This window comes from Natator depressus, chromosome 6 (assembly GCF_965152275.1).
Source record: "Natator depressus isolate rNatDep1 chromosome 6, rNatDep2.hap1, whole genome shotgun sequence".
NCBI lineage: Eukaryota > Metazoa > Chordata > Testudines > Cheloniidae > Natator > Natator depressus.
This window is the reverse complement of record NC_134239.1, coordinates 9,572,236-9,593,937: the sequence shown is the minus strand read 5'-3', so window position 1 is coordinate 9,593,937 and position 21,702 is coordinate 9,572,236. Positions and strand designations below refer to the sequence as shown.

At 51.8% G+C, this 21,702-nt stretch overlaps 1 protein-coding gene across 1 annotated transcript in view; it reads left to right on the top strand.

Moving 5' to 3' along the window:
• Nucleotides 1-21,702, top strand: part of LOC141988580 (uncharacterized) — a 186,393-nt gene that overhangs the window by 136,653 nt on the left and 28,038 nt on the right. Inside the window, exons 22-23 of the mRNA XM_074954423.1 lie at nt 6,657-6,683; nt 20,642-20,671. Coding sequence (XP_074810524.1) covers nt 6,657-6,683; nt 20,642-20,671 — 57 coding nt within the window. The remainder of the gene's footprint in view (nt 1-6,656; nt 6,684-20,641; nt 20,672-21,702) is intronic.

Below are 21,702 nucleotides of genomic sequence, written 5' to 3'. Positions count from 1 at the left end.
GCAGCCCGAGCTCCCTGAGCGGCCCTTCCCACGGCCCAGCTGCGCCTTCCGGGGCCAGTGGGCAGGGCCTTGGGGGAACAGGAGGAGTACAGGGTGGGGCCCCGCGGTGAGGAAGGGCTGAGGCATATCTCAGCCCCCCAGTAGGAAGAGGCTGGTGCCACTAGTAGGGGCTGCTGGGTCTCCTGGAATCAGGCTCTATCTCCCGGAGGCTACTGAAGCCAAACTGGGAGATTTTAGGTGCTAAAAGTCCTGCGGCGCAGTGGGGCTAAGGGAGGCTGCCTACCTGCCCTGGCCCCGCGCCGCTCCCAGAAGCCCCTGGTACGATCTTGCAGTCCCTGGGGGTGGGACACAGGGGGTCTCTGCGCTCTGCCACTGTCCTGAGTGCCGACTCCACAGCTGCCTTTGGCCAGGGATGCAGCAGGGGAGGAGGGGATTCAGGAGTTGCAGTGTCCTCAACAATTATATGATTAACTTGTATTTTTGTCTTGCATTATGTACGATGTTCAACATAACATCCAAAGGAGGGTTGGAAAATTAGGACAGAATAGTGGGAGAACTCTTATTTCAATATCGAGAGATGCAATTTTCCCCTCACTCCTCACCCCATCCCCATGTCTCCTTCGTCCTCCCCTGCCTGTTCAGGTGACCTCACACTGTTTCTAGGATTAATGTGTTGCATTTTTTGCAATGATTTTTGTAACTGAACCTCTGTTGTGAGACAAGCATAGAATCTCAGAAAGAATTGCCCTCTTCCAAAAAGGACTTCATCTCTCACTGTTCACAGGCAACAAAGCCAGGCTGCCTTCGAGAAGATGGTGTGGTCCTTTGCTTCTGGTAGACAGAGACACCTGGTCTAAGAGACCTGTGTTTAAAAGGTTTCAAATTATTGCAGAGGCATCTCACCTAAAGATTAGAAACCTCAAAAAACTTGAGAAGTCCACTCTTGGACTTGTCCAACAAACTGTGGAAAAGCAGCCAATGCCACTGACTGATACATGCAAGAGAGATCATTTGTAGTGCGCTCGTCCGAAAGGGAAGGGCAAAAGCCTGGCATGGAAAGGGGTCCCCCGGTTTGTTCCTTGGAAAGAGGAGGTGGGGGGACTAAGCACCCAGCAGCCGAGTACCAGTCACCTCCTGGTAACACTAATTATCAGACCCCAGGCCAAAGGGACGGCCCCAAATAGTGTTTCAAATACACATCCCTTGAACACATGAAGAAACAATGCCCTAAATATGGCGAATCCAAATACAATCCCTGATCCGTCCAGATTAACATACCTACCCTCGAGTCAGAGGCTGTGGGTCAGAACCTCCCAGTGACCCCAATTATCAGACCCCAGCCCCAAGGGACGGCCCAAAATTGTGTTTCTTACTCACATCCCTTGAACACATGAAGAAACAGTGCCCTAAGTATGAAGAACGAGGAGTACTTGTGGTACCTTAGAGAAGAACAAATTTATTTGGGTTGTTCGCTGCTCAGCTGGTTTGCAGCTGAGTGGCTGGTGAAAGCTATAGGAAACATCCTGTTGCTTTTTTAAAGAAAAAACTGACACCCAGTGAATAAAATTACTCTGTCATAGAAAAAGACTGTTATGTGATTGTGTGGGCAGTCCAGCAGCTAAGGCCTTCCCTGTTCAGCCAAAAATTCAGGGTTCTGACAGACCACTCTCCAGAAGTAAAGGTACCAACTCCAGACTGCTACATTGCAGTAGAGATCTTCAAGAATATGATACAGAAATAGTCCATATTAAGGGCAAAGAAAAGGTAGTGGCAGATACACTCTAAAGGCAAGAGGGTCTGAGCTGACTCATATGGATCAATGTAGGGGGTTAGCTGTGACCCAGGGACCTTTTGGTGCCAAACGGCAGAGGGCACAGGGGGTGCAGAGGGTTTTACAGGGATCGTCTGGATCAGATCTCTGCAGAATACCAAAGGGTGGCATGTGAGGTCTCTCCTGAGAGCCCGTAGTCCATTAGCCATCATGAGCACTGCAAAATGTATGTACAGAGAATATTAAGGGAGTTACATATCTATACTGAAAATTATGTTCTTAAGGATTTGGGATTCAGGCAAGTAGCCAGAGGTAACAATCCTCAGCACTGTACCTCCCGGGTAAGAGGTAACAGACACCTATCTCCCTGTCTGCTTATTTGTGTATGTTGCATTGTATACCTCACCCTGTGTGCCTGTTAGCATTCTGAGCCAGTCTCTGATGAAGAAATTTTAAAATCTACAAGACAGGAAATCTACAGGAAGAACCAGTCAGGAGGGGGGTGTCCTGTTTATGCATAAAGCCATAGGATTGTTCGGATAGACCTAGGGGTGCCCTGGGACACCCTGGGTCCTTTACTAAGGAATAAAGTGACAGCAGGTTTGTCTCATGAGATAAGGTCACAGATTGCCTGGCTGAAAAGCACTGGAATGATTTGGGGCGAGCAATTCTTTATTGGACATGAGAGCAGCTTGTTAATTAAGTCTAGATTCTACAATGCCTGTGATGTTTTTATTTGATATGTAAGCATTTGTCGCCAATACTTCTACTTGCTACTACTTGAATCTCTGGGCCTTGGTAAATGAACGGATACTGGATCTCACTATGAACATCTCTAAGTCCTGTGAGCTGAGGAGAGCGGTAATTGAGGTGTAATTGGTAGCTGGGGTTCACTATTTCTTTGGAAGCAGCAGATCTGTGCAAACTGAGAGTGTCCAGTGATCAGAGACTGGACACGCCAGGGAGACACTCAAGGGATCAAGGTTTGGAATGTGCCTATCGCTAACCTCTAGAGTGACAGCAGGGCCTGTGAGGCCGTGAGGGGAGGGCTTGTGTAACCCTTGGCCAAGCTGGGGAGCTGACCCACTACAGGCATAGAAAAAGCTTCCTCACACTAAGGGCAGGTGGTAAGGAGCTACCTCACAACCCTAGGTCCCTCTGGGAAGAATCATATTAGGTGTATTATGGTAGTACCTTGGCGCCCCAGTCATGGACCAGGACTCCATTGTGCTAGGCACTGTACAAACAGGGGTTTTTAGGCATTGCAGCAAAGGAGAGTTTTGAGGATTGATTTGAAGAAGGAGGATGAGGTGGTTTTGTTTTATTTCTTGAGAGCTTGTTTGACCCTTGTCACTGGATTGGAGCATTGGCCTTTCTTTGCGTCACGGGCAGTTCTTACACTGGCCACAGAGCACGGCCTTCAGCAGACGATCTTGGGGCACGCGCGTCATTTGTCCCAGACAGTGAGCCTGCGAGCGTCCAGCATGGTCTGCATAGACTGTAGGCTGGTTCTCTCAAGGGTCTCGTTACTGGTGATCCCTTGGTCTCAAGTGACTCCAAGGATTTTTCTAAGACAGCGGAGGTGGGAACTGTTCAATCTCCACTCCTGCTTGGAGGATGTGACCCGGCTTTCACAGCCGTAAAGGAGGGTACTAAGGACACAAGGCTGATAAACAGATCCCTGTGTGTTCAGGGTTAGCCACAGGCGCCGACTGTGTACGTGCTCCAGGGCTGGAGCACCCACAGAAACAAAATGGTGGGTGCTCAGCATCCACTGTCAGCCCCACACCCTAATCAGCTCTTCCCCCTTGCCCCAGCACCTCCTGCCTGCTGGCAGCCCTGCTGATCAGCACCTCCCCCGCCCCCCAGCGCCTCCTGCATGCTGGTGATCAGCTGTTCGGCAGCAGGGAGGAGGCGCTGGCGGGGGAAGGAGGATGAGTGAAAGCGGTGTGCGCTTGTGGGAGAGGGCGGGAAGAGGTGGGGTGGGGGCAAGAAGAGGCAGGGCGGGGGCGGAGTGGGGGGAGGAAGAGGCAGGACCTGGGTGGGGCCTTGGGGGAAGGGGTGGAGTGGGGTGGAGCCTGGGGCAGAGCGGAGTCAAGCACCCCCCCGGCACATTAGAAAGTCGGTGCCTCTGGGTTTAGCAGCTTGTTGTTCCAAACACGTGACAGGTGTCACGAAGGTGACCGAAGCTTTGCCAATGACAGCATCAAGTCTCCTATCAAGGTTATGTGAGCTGGTAAGAATTGACCCATGATAGCAGAAGGGGTCCACATTATCCAGAGCTTCATTACTGACAGAGATTTTAGGTGGGATGTTGGTACCTTGTGATATGACAACGGTTTTCTTGATACTGATTACCAGGCCGAACTTGTTGCACGCATCAGAAAACTTGTTCATCATGATCTGCAATTCATCAGGTGACTTAGAGACTAATGCAGTGTCATCTGCAAAAAGCAGATCCTGAATAGTAATCTGGGAGACATGCCTTCTGCTCTGTAATCCTCTGATGTTAAACAAGCTGCCGTCCATCTTTGAGTCAGTTAGTACACCAGATGGATCATTTCCAAGTCGTACTTAAGAAGACTCGAGAAGAAGATGCCAAAGCCAGTGGGTGCCAAGATGCAGCCTGCTGCATGCCAGTATCAACAGTAAACTCAGATGATGTTTGATTTTCATACTGGATAGTTGCCTTCATTCCCAAGTGGAACTCTTTGAATAGGGAGAGCCCCTTTTGTGCACAGCCAATTTTCAACAGGATCTTATCAGTGCCGTTCCTGCCAAGCGTGTTGAAGGCCTTTCGGAGGTTAACGAATGCGATATAGAGAGAGGCCTGTTGTTCACGGCTTTTTTCTTGAACCAAGCGCAATCACTACATGCAATTAGTACAAAAGCATCCAGTGATTAGTAAGGGCCACATCTGCATGGGTCAGAACGACCAGTTTTCCAATCATTAGGAACATCACACGGTCCAACCCTCAGTTTGCGTACCCCTGGAATAGAGGGAGCAGAGGGAGGGGAGAGAAGATGGGAAGGGAGAGGAGGGAGGGGAGGGGGAAGGGAGGGGCGGGAGGGAATAGAGGTAAGGGAGGGGGCACAGGGAGAGGGCAGAGGGAATAGAGTGCAGGGAAGTAGCAGAGTGGGAGTGAGGGGGTAAGATAGGAATGGGAGGGACATGTGGCTCAGGAGGAGGGAATAGAGGGAGGGGAAGGTTAAGGGGTAGATAGATGAGGCCATAGAGGGATGGGAGGTGACACGAGGGAACTGAGGGAAGTGACGGGTAGAATGGACTAGAGGGTGGAGAGAGGCTACAGAGAGGGAAGAGAGATGTATTGGGGGCAGAGCAAATAGAAGGATGGGAGGGGGCATGAGTTAGGTCTGAAGAAATAGAGGGAGAGGAGGCGTCATGGAGGGGGCAGGAGGGATACCGGAATGGAAGGGTGCAGCGGGAGAGGGTGGAGGGAATGGAGGGAGGATGGATGCGGAGGCTGGGGAGAAGGGGTGCAATGAATAGAGGCAGGAGGTGGTTTGGAAGCTGCTGTTGCAGTTGTTACTGTGTGTGTGATTGTGTCCTGTGTCCCTTCTTTTGCCTTGTTGGGAGAACCACTATATGTAGGGCCCTACCAAATTCACCATCCATTTTTGTCACTTTCACGGTCCTAGGGTTTTACGAATCGTAAATGTCATAATGTCAGACATTTCAATCTGAAATTTCCTGGTGGTGTAATTATCAGGGTTCCTGACCCCAGAAGGGGTTGTGGTGGGGGTTGTGGTATTGCCACCCTTCCCTCAGCGCTGCTGCTGGTGGCGGCCCTGCCTTCAGAGCTGGGCGAGTGGAGAGAGGCAGCTGCTGGCCGGGAGCCCAGCTCTGAAGGCAGAGCCACCCCCAGCAGCAGCCCAGAAGTCAGGGTGGCCTGGTCTGGTGTTGCCGCCCTTCCGTCTGCGCTGCTGCCTGCAGAGCCGGGCCCTGAGTCAGCAGCCGCCGCGCTCTGGCCGCCCAGCTCTGAAGGCAGCAGCGCAGAAGTGAGGGTGGCAAAACCGCATCCCCCTAAAATAACCTTGCGACTCCAGGCTGGCTCCCCTATCTACCTCCTGTCTCTCTTATTCATCACCCCACCAGAGGGGGTCTCCCCTATAACCCTCCCACTGACCCTTCCCCAGAGCAGCCAGCAGGGATCCCCTCCCGCACTGATCCCCAGGGCTGGCTCTGTCTTTTGTCTGCCAGCTGCTCTCCAGACTCTGTCCCACGCTGCCTTGCTGATCTCCTGCTTCCACCTAAGACTCTGGGCAGAGCTTGCCTGGAACTAACCTTGTCAGCCGCTCTTATCGGCCCTTCGCCCCCTGGCCGCACCAGAGCCCAGCCCCCTTCACCCTCCAACACCCTGTCCCGTATTCACAGTGTCTGGTCTCGGCCTGGCCTTTAGCCAGACCCTTGGGAGTGACCCCATCAGTGTCCAGGTCCCCAAGGACTCACACAGTTCCACAGGGGCAGGCCCAGGCCGCCACAACTTGGAAACTGGCCCTTCGGCACCAGCGATCCCTGTCTCTCTCTGTAGCTCCCTGCAGTGAGTCCAGCCAAGCCAGACACCTGTGGGAGAGTTTTTCTACCCCATCAGGGCACAAGGCTCCCACTCAGAATGTGCAGGGCCAGCAGGCAGCCTTTTCCAAAACAGGTAACAATCGATTATCTCCTGAAGCACAAAATCTGAAAGTCCCGGGGTTAGTGTGAGAGAGGGGGAAGCCAGGGTTCATTGTGCCCTGCTGCCCTGCCCTCCATCCCTGCTGCCTCTGTCCCCGTGTCTCCCAGTCCCAGTGCCCTGCCTGTCTGTGCATCCTGCTCATCTCCACACCGACACCTGACACCTTCTCTCTTTATTCTCCTCCATAGCCTTCACCGAGGAGACTTCCGGAAAGTGTAAGTCACTTGCTCTAAGGGTTGATGTCCAGTCACTGACCACTCCTGTTGCCTTTTCCAGATTCTCCATCGATATGGGTAGATTCCAGCCCAGACAGTTCTAGTGGTGCTATGTCTTGAATACCTAGCCCTGATCTCCCGTGGCCTAGGGAGGAAATGAATTTTCAGTGCCAAGAGGCTTGATACAGATAGTTCATAAATTCCCACAGTCATCACACATGCCCCCGCACTCCCACAAGGGACCTACAGGGCATTGAGGCTTATGGGGGGACATATTTCTGGGGTGGGTGATTTGTGGGACATGGAAAGGGGATTATTCCCTCTGCCTCTCCTCCCCAATCTCCCACTGTCCCCTCTTCCCCTGGGGCCGAGGAGGGTCAGGCTCAGTGACGGGCACAGGGACCCTCCCATGCCTGTCAGGGACACAGAGGGGTATTTGTCTCCTCCCAACACACAGTTTAACTCCCTCCCCAAACAGCCGCAGCAGCAAAACATCCGCTCAGGTTAATGGGAGCAGCAGGTGCAGAGGGCTCAGGATTGGAGTCACATTCATGTCCCCCAGCCCAGCTGGCCGTATGTGCAGAGGGGAGGGGCACATGGAGCTGGACTCTGACCTGGCTGCAAGGGGAGGCTGCTCTGGCTGCTGGGGAAGGGTGGGGACAGGCCCCTCGGCTGCTCTGCTCAGCGACCCTGGGCAGTTACTGATGGGAGCAGGAGCTTGAGAAATCCCCCCCCTCATTAGCACTGCTCCCCCACCCCAAATGCCCCTCTGCAGCCTCTCAACCCTTAGCCACTCCCTGCAGAAACTGCAAAGGGTGGAGTGTGGGGGCGGGGACTGGAGGGCGGGGACGAGGGATCCCAGGGAATAGATGTGGTGGGGGGAGGGAAGCTGGAGGGAGCGGGGAAGGAATCAGGTTTTTTCTTGTTTTCATCCTCTCAGTGCCTGTTTCCCCTTTTCTCTTTGTGTAAAAAGGCTTAGTTGGCAGCCAGGGTAGAACAGCAGGAAATACATTTGTAAAGCTCTTTTCCAGACAGCAACACGACCCCAAGTGTATCGCGGGGGGGGGGGGGGGGGAGTGTGTGTGAGTGCAAGAACCTGTTTTGCATTGCAGGAGAGTCTCTAGGTTTGCGCTTCAAACACTTTCCATTCTAAATTATAAGGGATCCCTGGGACCTTTTCTGTGAGAAGTTCTCACATCTCAGTTTGCAACAGCCTGGGCTATTCAACAGTGGGCCCTGCCTTGAGCTAAGGAAGGTGCCTTTCCTCTGCCCTGTGGAATTCCCTTCAGATGTAGCTGAGTTGCAAAGTGCTGAGAATCACCCTTCCCCTTCTCTCACCTGTGTTCCTCAGGGAAATGTCGGCAGTTCAAAAATCACACGTACTGGGCCCTGCCACAAGTATTTTTTTCTTTAATTACATACAATATTTAACATAAGGTCCAAAGCAAGGCTGGAAACTTAGGGTGGAATAATGGGAAAACTATTATTTGAATTTTGAGTGATACAATTTCCCCCTCACTCCTTCCCTCACACCACCGTGTGTCCTCCCTCCTGCCCTGCCTATTCAGTTGGCTTCATGCCATTTCTAGGATTAATATGTGGGGGGGGGGGGTTGCCATTATTTTTATAACTGAAAGTTTATCTGTGAGACGAGCATAGAATCTCACAAAGAATTGCCCTCTTCCCAAATGGCCATCATCTCCCATGGTTCCCGATGAGAGCGAAGCTAAGCTTCATTAATGGAGACGTTGGCCTCTGGTAGACAAAGACACATGGTTGAAGGGATCTGTGTTTAAAAGAATTCAAATTATTCCAGAGGCATCTCACCTAAAGTTTAGAAACCTCAAAAAAATGGATAAATCACAGGGAATATGTTCATAAAATGGGGGGTTATTTGATTTGAGAAAATGGATCATAAGGAAAGGGGCAGAAACTTATGATCCGTTTGTAGATCGAATTGGTGAGGAGTTCTTTAATGTCTGCTCTGACAAGGTGAGGGCAGCGGTGTGGGAAAAGTCAAACAAACTGGAAAGGGCACCCGATGCCACTGACTGACATATGGGAGAGAGACCATTTATAGTGCACAGGTCCCAAAGGGAAGGGCAAAAGCCTGGCATGGAAAGGGGCCCCCGGTTTGTTCCTGGGAAAGAGGAGGAGGGGACTAAGCACCCAGCAGCCAGTTCTTGGCAGTCTTGGTGAGTTTACTGGCTCAGAAGTCCCTCTGGACACATCCACAGCTCGGGTGGGTCATTCAGTCCTTTGTTCAGAGCTTCGTTTGTGGAGAAGTTACTCCAGAGGTAAGAAGCAGGACTGAAGACAAAATGGAGAAGATGTAGCTAACTTTTATATTCTTTTTGCCATGGGGCTTGTACTTCCTTTGTCCTAAACACAGGCTCACAGCACATGGCATGGAAAAGCCTGAGGGTTCTGTCCCTAGGCATGTCCCTACATGTCTTGCTGACTCATAAGGTGTAGCCCCTGGCTTCTTTCAGTGGATCCATTGTACAGCTGATGGCCCTTCAAATACAGACAGATCACACCTATTCATAGCTTACTGATAAAGGATCCCTGGGACCTTTCCTGTGAGACGCTCTCACCCCTCAGTTTGCAACAGCCTGGGATATTCAACAGTGGCCCTGCCTTGAACTAACGAAGGCCCCTTTCCTCTGCCCTGTGGAATTCCCTTCAGATACAGCTGAGTTGGGAAGTGTCCAGAATCACCCTCCCCCGTCTCTCCCCGGTGTCCCTCAGGGAAATGTCGGCAGGGCCAAAATCCCCCACACGGGGCCCGGCCCGCGCCAAAGCAGCAGCAGCACCACACGCTGCGCAGGGAAGGCCTGGGAGCTGCCGGAGCCGCTCTGTGTGCGGCGGGGGAGGGCAGGGGGAGGCAGAAACGGCTGGGCTGGGCTGCCCCCCCCTTCCCAACCCATCCCCTGGTCCCAGTAGCCCAGGCCCCCCCCGCCTCCCATGAAAGCACCACTTGAGGAAAGAGCTTGTCATGCGGTTTGTCATGCTCGCCGCAGGGCAGGCTGTTCAGAAGCAGGGCAGGCACCGAACTGGTTGTGAGCTCGATCCTTCCATTTCACCAACCAAGTCACAAGTGTGAACTCCTCAGGCGCTGTAACAGCCTTGACATGGAGTCACTGGCCGTCGCCTTGGACGTTCGGGTCTAGCTTGCCACCCGGGCAAGCCTGCTTTTGTGATAGACAGACCCTTTGCCCGGGGTGCTTTCCCCTGCCTTGCCAGAGCCCAGGCCTCTCCACCTTCCAGCACCCCCACCCCACCAAGGACTTGGTGCCCACAAGACAGACTGGGGAGGGGTGAAGGGAGATGCCCTTGTTGGATTTTAATCAGTGTTTGCACAGGGAGTGGGAGAAGAGGATAGAGGCGGGGAGGGAGCATAGGAAGGGGGAGGAGGTTATAGGAGGAGGGTTGGGGAAGCCAGGATGGAGAGGAGGGAATAATGGGAGGGAAAGGGAGTGGCAGGGTGGGGGAGAAGGGAATGGAGGTAAATTTGATGGGGACAGTGGTGGATTCACACAGGGCCCAGGCCCAGGCCCAGGCCCAAGCCCCTGGCCAATTTGGGTTCCCCGGCAGGAGCCCTGGCCCCTGTGTAGAAGTGTGGGGTGGGGCACCAGCACCAAAAGAGTGGCCCCACTCCTTGCTCCTCCTCTTCCCCCTGGGGCCCCAGGCCAGGACAGAAGTCAGAGCTGGGCTGTGGTTAGAGCCACCCAGGGAGCCGGGGCCACTGTGGGGTGCCCTGGACCCTTCACCTGCCCTGGGTGGGGGGCCAGGGGGCCTGAGAGCAGCCCCCAGCCCATGTCTCTGCCCCTGCCACCCAGGGCAGGTGGAGAGTGGAGTGGACTCCACTCCACTCTCCAGTCCAACAAACTGTGGAAAAGCAGCCAATGCCACTGACTGATACATGCAAGAGAGACCATTTATAGTGCGCTGGTCCGAAAGGGAAGGGCAAAAGCCTGGCATGGAAAGGGGTCCCACGGTTTGTTCCTTGGAAAGAGGAGGAGGGGAATAAGCACCCAGCAGCCCAGTACCAGTCACCTCCTGCTAACACTAATTATCAGACCCCAGGCCAAAGGGACGGCCCAAAATAGTGTTTCTTATACACATGCCTTGAACACATGAAGAAACAATGTCCTAAGTATGGCAAATCCAAATCCAATCCCTGATCTGTCCAGGTTAACGTACCTACCCTCGAGTCAGAGACTTCAGTGGTACCAGAGGGGGTGCTAGTTAATGCTATCAGCTCTGACCTCCTGGAGGGAGACCAAGAGCTCATTAAACAGGCCAAGATAAATGGTAATGTGTGGCACGGTGGTCAAAGTTGCATGTAGGGTTGGGATTGGGCTGAAAGCAGCGCTGATACCAGGGTCTGGAGACAGGCTGTGGGTCAGAACCTCCCAGTGACCCTAATTATCAGACCCCAGCCCCAAGGAATGGCCCAAATTGGTGTTTCTTTCTCACATCCTTTGAACACATGAAGAAACAGTGCCCTAAGTATGAAGAACGAGGAGTACTTGTGGCACCTTAGAGACGAACAAATTTATTTGAGGATAAACTTTCCTGGGCTAAAACCCACTACCATCCGATGCATGCACTGTTCACTGATGCCGGTAACACAGGTCTAGGGGCCTTGCTAACGCAAGCCGGTGAAATCAATAAGAAACATGCTGTTGCTTTTTTAAATAAAAAACTGATACCCAGTGAATAAAATTACTCTGTCATAGAAAAAGACTGTTATATGATTGTGTGGGCAGTCCAGCAGCTAAAAAAACCCTGTTCAGCCAAAAATTCAGGGTTCTAATGGACCACTTTCCAGAACAAAAGGTACCAACTCCAGACTGCTACGTTGCAGTAGAGAGCTTCAAGAATATGGTACAGAAATAATCCATATTAAGGGCATTGAAAAGGTAGTGGCAGATACACTCTACAGGCAAGAGGGTCTGAGCTGACTCATATGGATCAATGTAGGGGGTGAGCTGTGACCCAGGGACCTTTTGGTGTCAAATGGCAGAGGGCACAGGGGGTGCAAAGGGTTTTACAGGGATCGTCTGGATCAGATCTCTGCAGAATACCAAAGGGTGGCATGTGAGGTCTCTCCTGAGAGCCAGTAGTCCATTAGCCATATGATCACTGCAAAATGTATGTACAGAGAATATTTAGGGAGTTACGTATCTATACTGAAAATTATGTTCTTAAGGATTTGGGGTTCAGGCAGGTAGCCAGAGGTAAAAATCCTCAGTACTGTGCCTCCCAGGTAAGAGGTAACAGACACCTATCTCCCTGTCTGCTTATTTGTGTATGTTGCATTGTATACCTCACCCTGTGTGCCTGTTAGCATTCTGAGCCAATTGCTGATGAAAAAATTTTAAAATCTACAAGACAGGAAATCTACAGGAAGAACCAGTCAGGAAGGGGGTGTCCTGTTTATGCATAAAGCCATAGGATTGTTCGGATAGACCTAGGGGTGCCCAGGGACACGCTGGGTCCTTTACCAAGGAACAAAGTGACAGCATGTTTGTCTCATGAAATAAGGTCACAGATTGCCTGGCTGAAAAGCGTTGGAATGATTTGGGGCGAGCAATTCTTTATTAGACATGAGAGCAGCTTGTTAATTAAGTCTAGATTCTAGAATGCCTGTGATGATTTTATTTGATATGTAAGCATTTGTCGCCAATACTTCTACTTGCTACTACTTGAATCTCTGGGCTTTGGTAAATGAACGGATACTGGATCTCACTATGAACATCTCTAAGTGCTGTGAGCTGAGTAGAGCGGTGATCTGAGGTGTAACTGGTAGCTGGGGTTCACTATTTCTTTGGAAGCAGCAGATCTGTGCAAACTGAGAGTGTCCAGTGATCAGAGACAGGAGACGCCAGGGAGACACTCAAGGGATCAAGGGTTGGAATGTGCCTATCGCTAACCTGTAGAGTGACAGCGGGGCCTGTGAGTCCATGAGGGGAGGGCTTGTGTTACCCTTGTCCATGCTGGGGAGCTGACCCACTACAGGCATAGAAAAAGCTTCCTCACACTAAGGGCAGGTAGTAAGGAGCTGCCTCACAACCCTAGATCCGTCTGGGAAGAATCATATTAGGTGTATTATGGTAGTACCTTGGCACCCCAGTCATGCAGCAGTACTCCATTGTGCTAGGCACTGTACAAACAGGGGTTTTTAGGCATTGCAGCAAAGGAGAGTTTTGAGGAGGGATTTGAAGGAGGAGGATGAGGTGCTTTTGTTTTATTTCTTGAGAGCTTGTTTGACCCTTGTCACTGGATTGGAGCATTGGCCTTTCTTTGTGTCATGGGCAGTTCTTACGTTGGCCACAGAGCACGGCCTTCGGCAGACGATCTTGGGGCATGCGCGTCATGTGTCCCAGACAGTGAAGCCTGCGAGCGTCCATCATCGTCTGCATAGACTGTAGGCTGGTTCTCTCAAGGGTCTCGTTACTGGTGATCCCTTGGTCTCAAGTGACTCCAAGGATTTTTCTAAGACAGCGGAGGTGGGAACTGTTCAATCTCCACTCCTGCTTGGAGGATGTGACCCGGCTTTCACAGCCGTAAAGGAGGGTACTAAGGACACAAGGCTGATAAACAGATCCCTGCGTGTTTGGGGTTAGCCACAGGTGCCGACTGTATAGGTGCTCCAGGGCTGGAGCACCCACAGGAAAAAAAATGGTGGGTGCTCAGCGTCCACTGTCAGCCCCCCACCTTAATCAGCTCTTCCCCCTCGCCCCAGCACCTCCTACCTGCTGGCAGCCCTCCTGATCAGCACCTCCCCCGTCCCCCAGCTGGTGATCAGCTGTTCGGCAGCAGGGAGGAGGCGCTGGCGGGGGAAGGGGGATGAGTGAAAGCGGTGTGCGCTTGTGGGAGAGGGCAGGAAGAGGTGGGGTGGGGGCAGGAAGAGTCAGGGCAGGGGCGGAGTGGGAGGAGGAAGAGGCAGGACCTGGGTGGGGCCTTGGGGGAAGGGGTGGAGTGGGGTAGAGCCTGGGGCAGAGCGGAGTCAAGCACCCCCCGCCCCCAGCACATTAGAAAGTCGGTGCCTCTGGGTTTAGCAGCTTGTTGTTCCAAACACGTGACAGGTGTCACGAAGGTGACCGAAGCTTTGCCAATGACAGCATCAAGTCTCCTCTCAAGGTTATGTGAGCTGGTAAGAATTGAGCCATGATAGCAGAAGGGGTCCACGTTATCCAGAGCTTCACTACTGACATAGCTTTTAGATGGGATGTTGGTACCTTGTGATATGACAACTGTTTTCTTGATACTGATTACCAGGCCGAACTTGTTGCACGCATCAGAAAACTTGTTCATCATGATCTGCAATTCATCAGGTGAATTAGAGACGAATGCAGTGTCATCTGCAAAAAGCAGATCCTGAATAGTAATCTGGGTGACATGCCTTCTGCTCTGAAATCATCTGATGTTAAACAAGCTGCCGTTCATCCTTGAGTCAGTTAGTACACCAGATGGATCATTTCCAAGTCGTACTTAAGAAGACTCGAGAAGAAGATGCCAAAGCCAGTGGGTGCCAAGATGCAGCCTGCTTCATGCCAGTATCAACAGTAAACTCGGATGATGTTTCATTTTCAAACTGGATAGTTGCCTTCATTCCCAAGTGGAACTCTTTGAATAGGGAGAGCCCCTTTTCTGCACAGCCAATTTTCAACAGGATCTTATAGATGCCGTTCCTGCCAAGCGTGTTGAAGGCCTTTCGGAGGTTAACGAATGCGATATAGAGAGGGGCCTGTTGTTCACGGCTTTTTTCTTGAACCAAGCGCAATCACTACATGCAATTAGTACAAAAGCATCCAGTGATTAGTAAGGGCCACATCTGCATGGGTCAGAAGTACCAATTTTCAAATCATTAAGAACATCACACGGTCACATTCACTTTAGGTTTTTGGTTTAGTGACCCTGTATGAGATTTTTAATTGAAGCAGGGCCATTCCCAGACAAAAACCTTACTGTGGAGTTAAGGCTGAGGGGACATAGCAGTAATTTAGAGTAAACTATAGTACCAGGATGTAGAAATGATCCCAAATCCAAGTGGTCGGCCAGTTCTCTTCTAAAAAGTTAAGTTGAGCCTGTTACGTAGCTCAGGGCAGAAGCGTGAGAAGCTCCCTAGATGGGGGGGGGCACCAGCACCCAAACAATGTCCTGCCCCCTGCTCCTCCCCTTCTTCCCGAGCTCCTGCCCTCACTCTGCCACTTCCCCTGAGCCCCCGCCCCCACTGCTTGCTCTTCTCCGCCCCCTGGCTGAGGGGCATGAAAAATCCACACCCCTGCGTGACGGAGTCAAACCAGCCTAACCCCTGGTGTGGACAGCGCTAGGCTGATGGAAGAATTCTTCTGTCACCCTGCATACCGCCTCTCGGGTAGGTGGATTAACTCCAGGGGGAGAACGCCTGTCGTGAGTGGCTGCACTGAAGTGCTACCGTCCTGTAGCTGCACCACGGCAGCTGTGCCCCTAGAGTGGTTTAAGTGTAACCATGGCTAACCCCAGCCCATTCACAGTCTAGGTTGCCCTTAGCACAACCAAAAGATGGTAAGGTCTGGAAATGCCCAGGCAGGGCCTGCAGAATAGATGGAAGCAGCAAGGCCTGAGGGGGAGGGAAGAGGGGGGACGACATGTGTGTGAGGGAGGGGAGAGGAGGAGGAGGCATTATCCAGATAATCCGTATTTTTTCCGACACTGCTATTCCTGTCTTCGTACAGACATGGCTAACGCCTGGATTTTCCATGTATTCATGTCTTACCCCAGTTAAGTTCTTCCTTCACCTTTCTGTTCGGCTGGACTGGGGGTGAGAGCTGAGCAGGGGGAGCGAGTGGGGCTGCAGCAGGGGGAGGCGGGACACAGCAGGGGGAGGCAACGCCAGCAGTGGGGAGGGGGGGTAAAAGGACAGGGAGAAGTGAGAGGGGAGCATGTGTGTTGAAGGAGATGAAGGGGTAGGGGAAGATGTTTGTGAGGGGGAGGGGATCCTTGGTGTGAAGGCATGCAGAGGGCAGGGAGCACATGGGGTGTGAATGGGAGGGGCGTGTGTGTGTTTGAGGGATGTGTAGGGGAGGGGATTTGGGGAATGAAGCACATTTGTTCTTGATGGGGGGACGAGGACACAAGGATGGCTGGCGGGATGGGGAGTGCTTGTGTTTTAGAGGGGTGTGATGGGGGATGGGACCATGCATGAGGGAGAGGTTGGGAGGGGAGTTTTGTTGGAAGCCTTTGTGTGTGCAAGAGTGAGATATTGTAGATATTCTGTGATTCCCCTGCCCCATCCCCCGACACACACACACACACACAAACACTGGTTGTTGTCAAAGGGCTTCTCAGATCTGTTTCTATCTGGTACTGAAGTAAGCGTGTCCTATTCCTGGCAATCTATTTCCCTTCTGCTCGGCTGTTGTCTGGTCTGGAAATCCAGATCTAGTTTCTTGCTGGTGGGAAGGGAGGCCTGTTTGGGTGAACTCCCCCAGGTTAGTGTAGATGGCACCTTTCTTCACATTAGACAGCGGGATCTGGCAGTGGGAAAACTAGGATCCCGGCTGCATCCTCCTCCGCCCGCCTCTCCTTCCTCTTCTGGAGGTGTGGGTTCCCCTGGGGCCCCGCCCCCACATCCCCTCTTCCCCCCAAAACCCCACCCCCAACTCGCTCTTCTCCATGCATTCCTCCCCATCACTTGCCCTTATGTCCAGGAAATATTGCCAGGGCACAGCCCTCTGACGTTTGCAAGTGATGGGGCCATGGCCGCCTGCCCCCCCGTTCCGGCGCCGCTGTGCAGGATCCTCCATCTGTTCCTCCCCTCTGCTCTTCTTTTTCTTATTTTTGGGTGGGGGGCGGGTTTCACTGATCTCTTCCTCCCATCGCTCTGCTCCACTGCTGCTCCCACTGCCTCCCCTCTGTCTCCCATGGAGCTGCCCCAGCTGCTCCGGATTGGGAGTCTGCCTCCTGTCTGCTGCACAGAGCGGGGGGGAGGGTGCTGATGTCAGGGTGTCCCCCTCCCGTGTACCTGGTCGCCTCTGAGCTGTGGTCGGGGAACAGGGGGAGCCTGTCTCTGCAGCTGCCTCTGGGTCAGGGATGGGTGCCGCTGTCTGAACAAGCGTTCAGGCTGGTGAGTGCTCTGCTCACAGAGACAGCACGCTGACACACTCACTCCCCCAACACACACACAGTCCCTCTCTCACACACACTCCCCATCACACGTTCCCTCAACACACACTCCACCAACACACACAGTCCTTTTCTCATACACACACACTTCCCTCCAACATCCAAGAGGATTTAAATAAACGGTATTCTATTATTCTTTAACAATGCGATTAAAACTGTGATTAATTGTGACTATTTTTAATATCATGATTAATCACAATTGATTATTTTAATTGTTTGACAGCCCTAGTTTGGACTAATCAAGTTTCTCTGTCTCGTTCTTTTGCTTAGAGTTAAACTCATCTTGGGGTAGATGTGTGGGCCCTGTTCTCACAACAGCACCCCGCGGGGGGAGTGTGGGCACATGGCAGGAAGAGGGAATGACCAGCGGGCTGAGGGGAAGCTGCAGGGGGAGAGATTTTTGTCATGGATTTACAGAGCCATTTTGGCAGTTCCTCAACTCCTCCGAACTGCTCCTTAGCTTTTCATACACTCCGGCAGTGTTTCCCAACTCGTGTGCCACCAGGCTGGAAGAGGAGTGCTGCAGAATTTTTAGAAAAGGTACATGTGAGAGCAAGGTGAGGAAAGCCACATTTTGATTGGTCATCTGCCTCACTGCCCCACCTCCTCCGGGTGTGGAGCAACCAATCAGCGCTCAATCTCCCTTTCTGGCCCCCTCCTTTCCTGTGTGAACAATGGATCAGCTCTTCTGCATCTCCCCTTCCCTCCCGGCTGCTGGCCAGGGGCAGGGGGAAGAGCCTCGGGAGCTTGGGGTGTGCTGTGGCATAGAAAAGGTTGGGAACCACTGCACTAAGGATGGATTTTCTTCATTATGACACTTTGCAGCACTGTTTAAAAGACTTCAAGTTACAGAGAATCCAATATTTACCCTAATTCAGGGGTCTCAAACCCACATGTGAAAAAACACCCCCTGAGCGCAGCAAGGTTCAGGGCTGTAAAGCTCCAGTGTAAATAGTACAGGAGCGCAGGGAGCTGCGCCCCTCGTGGAGGTGGCTATATGAGCCGCGTTAGTTCACTTCAATGATTAGTTTATTTAAAGTTGAAAGACCAATAGGAAGTTGGAAAAGCTTGTCTTCTTCTTCTTCTTCTTCTTCTTCCAATCTTTGAGTAAAAGTGGTTTGAGAGGATGAGATCTACTAGTTCTAAAATTTTTAAGGCTGCGGTGACCAGAAACATCAATTCAATTCCTAATTACAGATAATACTGCCTTTGTTTAATAGATCAGGTAATTTTACATTCAAAAGCCCTGGCTTTGATATACTTAGATATTTTTTCTTCTGTATCCAGTACATTTAAGGTAGTTTGATTTAAGGAATAAAACATTAAAATGCTGCTTTTGTGCATTTTTACTTGAATTTTAATTTCAATCCAAGTAGAGCTTGACACAAATCACAAGTAAAAAAATATTAACTAACATATACAAAATGTAAAAATTAAGAATCTGGATAAATGTAAATTAAGCTTTATTAAATGTAAATTAAGCTATATTATAGGTTAAACAAATGTGTGTCGATATAGTGTATCTTCCTGGTTTATGAAAAAGAAATACCAAATTTAGGGTGGAGGCTATATTTACATGCAAGTCAACATGTGTTAATTGTTACCAGCCAATGAGAACCAATCTTTCTTTAGGGGGAAAAAAGAAAGTAGAAAGGCAAAGCAAAGTTAAAATTAGTTATTTAATACGTGATGAAAATTGGTGATTTAAATAATTTAGACTTAAATTCTTCCACTCGGATCTGCGGAGGTAGAATTGGTTGTTTTAGAGAAGGTAAGGGGAAGGGAGATGTCAGAGGGAGGATGGGGGGATGAAGAGTTTGTGTGGAGAGAGAGGTAGCGGTGAGGGGGTCCTGACTGTGTTGTGAGGGGGTGAGGAGTAGGGGAGCACATGTGTGTGTGTGTGTGGGGGGGGGGGTTATGGGGAGGGGAGTGTGTGATTGATGAGGGTGATGGAAGTGGTAATTTTCTGTACTATTTTTATGAACTATCTGTTTGAGTCTGTGCCAATCCTTGGGATATCACTGCCTGTTGGGGAAAAGAACTGATTTTCTCCCTGGGACATGGGAGATCAGGGCTAGGTATTCCAGACATAGCACCACTAGGAGTGTCTGGGCTAGAATCACCACATTCGAATGGAAGCCTCAATGACTGAAGCTAACTTGCAAAGAGAATGACTTCCCCACACCTCTCTGCAGGGAAGCAGGGCAATGCCCCAAGCTGGAGAAAAAGAAAGAACGTGTCAGGAGGCTGCAAGTTAAAGTGTATTTGTAGCATGGATTAGCACACCCATGCTAGCTCTAATCTAGCCAGCACGGGTAGCACTATCAGTGTGGACAATGCTGGCACAGGCTTCAGCGTGGGCTCATAACCCGAGTTCTGTGTCGTGGAAAGACTGCGGCAGCGAAGAGCTGCCAGAGCTTTTCCCTGCTCCCCCCGCCCTGTGCCAGAGGCTTTCCCCACTGCCGGAGCCTTTCCCTGTGAGAGAGGAAGACGACAGCAGCAGGGAGGCAGCGTGGGACAGTACACTGCAAAAACTAACAGGGGAGTCAGGAGGCATGGCTTGGATGAGTCGAGAGCGTGTAGGGCAGGGGTAGTCAATAGGTGGATTGTGGGCCAAATCCAGACCAAGAGACAGTTTTGAACGGACTCTGAAATCTTTTTATTTCCTTATTGTTATCATTAAAACAGTGTAACACAGTTGCAAAAAAAAGTAAACATAATTCTGGGATAGATTAGCAGGAGTGTTGTAGGCAAGACACAAGAAGTAATTCTTCCGCTCTACTCCACCCTGATTAGGCTTTAACTGGAGTATTGTGTCCAGTTCTGAATGGCACATTTCAGGAAAGATGTGGAGAAATTGGAGAAGGTCCAGAGAAGAGCAACAAAAATGATTAAATGTCTAGAAAACATGACCTATGAGGGAAGATTGAAAAAAATGGGTTTGTTTTGTCTAGAGAAGAGAAGACTAAGAGGGGACTGTGGCGGGTTCCCCTCAGGGTGCCCCCTGGAACTGGGGTACCACTGAGCCCCTTGACCCACCAGCCTGGGCTCCCGCTCACACTGTACTGCTGTGACAAGCTGCAAAGCCCTCCAGGCTGCACTTTCACCAGCATTCATATCGGTGGGGACACACCCAGCTGCAGTTACATGCAGGCTCTCTAACCACCAGCTTCCCAGCCTGGGACCCAAGAGCAGTACTGTCCTGCCCTGGTCTGTTCTGGCCAGTATATGGGTTTAATACCCGGTCCGTCTCACCCTGAATGTGAAGAGAACAATCACACTTGTGGTAACCAACTAGAGATTCTCCTCAAGCACTGCAGGCAAAGCTCACTGGGTTAGAATGAAACAAAAGCAAGTTTATTAACTACAAAAGAGAGTATGAGGTTAGGTCTGAAGAAATAGAGGGAGAGGAGGCATCACGGAGGGGGCGGGAGGGATACAGGAACTGAAGGTACATCCGGAGAGGGTGGAGGGAATGGAGTGAGGGTCGATGGGGATGCTGGGGAGAAGGGGGAGGGATAGCTCAGTGGTTTGAGCATTGGACCGCTAAACTCAGGGTTGAGAGTTCAATCCTTGAGGGGGCCATTTAGCGATCTGGGGTAAAAATTGGGGATTGGTCCTGCTTTGAACAGGGGGTTGGACTAAATGGTCTCCTGAGGTCCCTTCCAATGCTGATATTCTATGAAGGGGTGCAATGAATAGAAGCAGGAGGTGATCCAGAGGCTGCTGTTGTTACTGTGGGTATAACTGTGTCCTTTGTCTCTTCTTTTGCCTTGTAGGGAGAAGCATCATCTCAAGGGACATCAGAGGTACATAGCTGGGCCTGGGCTGGGATTGTGTCATGAGCAGGGGGGTGCGCAGGCAGATTTAGGAGAGGGCCCAGTACACGCTGGGGCCCTGCTCATTGCCTCCAGCCCCAGGCTGGCTCCCGTATCTACCTTCCTGTCTCTGTTCCTACTCATCACCCCAGCAGAGGGGATCTCCCCTATAACCATGCCATTGACCCTTCCTCAGATCAGCCAGCTGGCACCCCGCTCCCACTGATAACCGTGGTAGGACTGGGGGTCGTGACCCCCAGCTGGAGAAACTTGGGCTGCAGTCAGCCTCGTAGGAGCTTACAGCCCTGGTACTAAACACATTGTTACAGTCTCAGAAAGACTCTTTGCCCGTGGTGCTTTCCCCTGCCCTGCCAGAGCCCAGACCCCTCCACCTTCCAGCACCCCCACCCCACCTGGACTTGGTGCCCACAAAACAGCCTGGGGAGGGGTGAAGGGAGACGCACTTGTTGTATTGTAATGCTATCAGTGTTTGCACAGGGAGTGGGAGAAGGGGACAGAGGGTGGGGAGGGGGCATAGAAGTAGGGAGGAGGTGATATGGGGAGAGGTGGGGAAGCCAGAAGGGGGAGGAGGGAATAATGGGAGGGGAAGGGAAGGATGGGGGAGAAGGGAATGGAGGTCAATTTGATGGGGACAGTGGTGGATTCACGCACGGGTCCACAGGCCACAGGCCCAGGCCTCTGGCCAATTTGGGGGCCCCTGCAGGAGCCCTGGCACCTGTGTAGAAGTGTGGGGTGGGGCACCAGCACCAGATGAGTGGCCCCACTCCTCGCTCCTCCTCTTCCCCCTGGGGCCCCAGGCCAGGACAGAAGTCAGAGCTGGGCTGTGGTAAGAGCTGCCCAGGGAGCCCCGGCTGCTGTGGGGTGCCCCGGACCATCCAGCTGCCCTGGGTGGGGGGCCAGGAGGCCCAAGAGCAGCCCATGTCCTTGCCCTCCAGGTCATGCCACCCAGGGCAGGTGGAGGGTCCAGGGCTTCCCACAGCAGCCCAAGCTCCCTGAGTGGC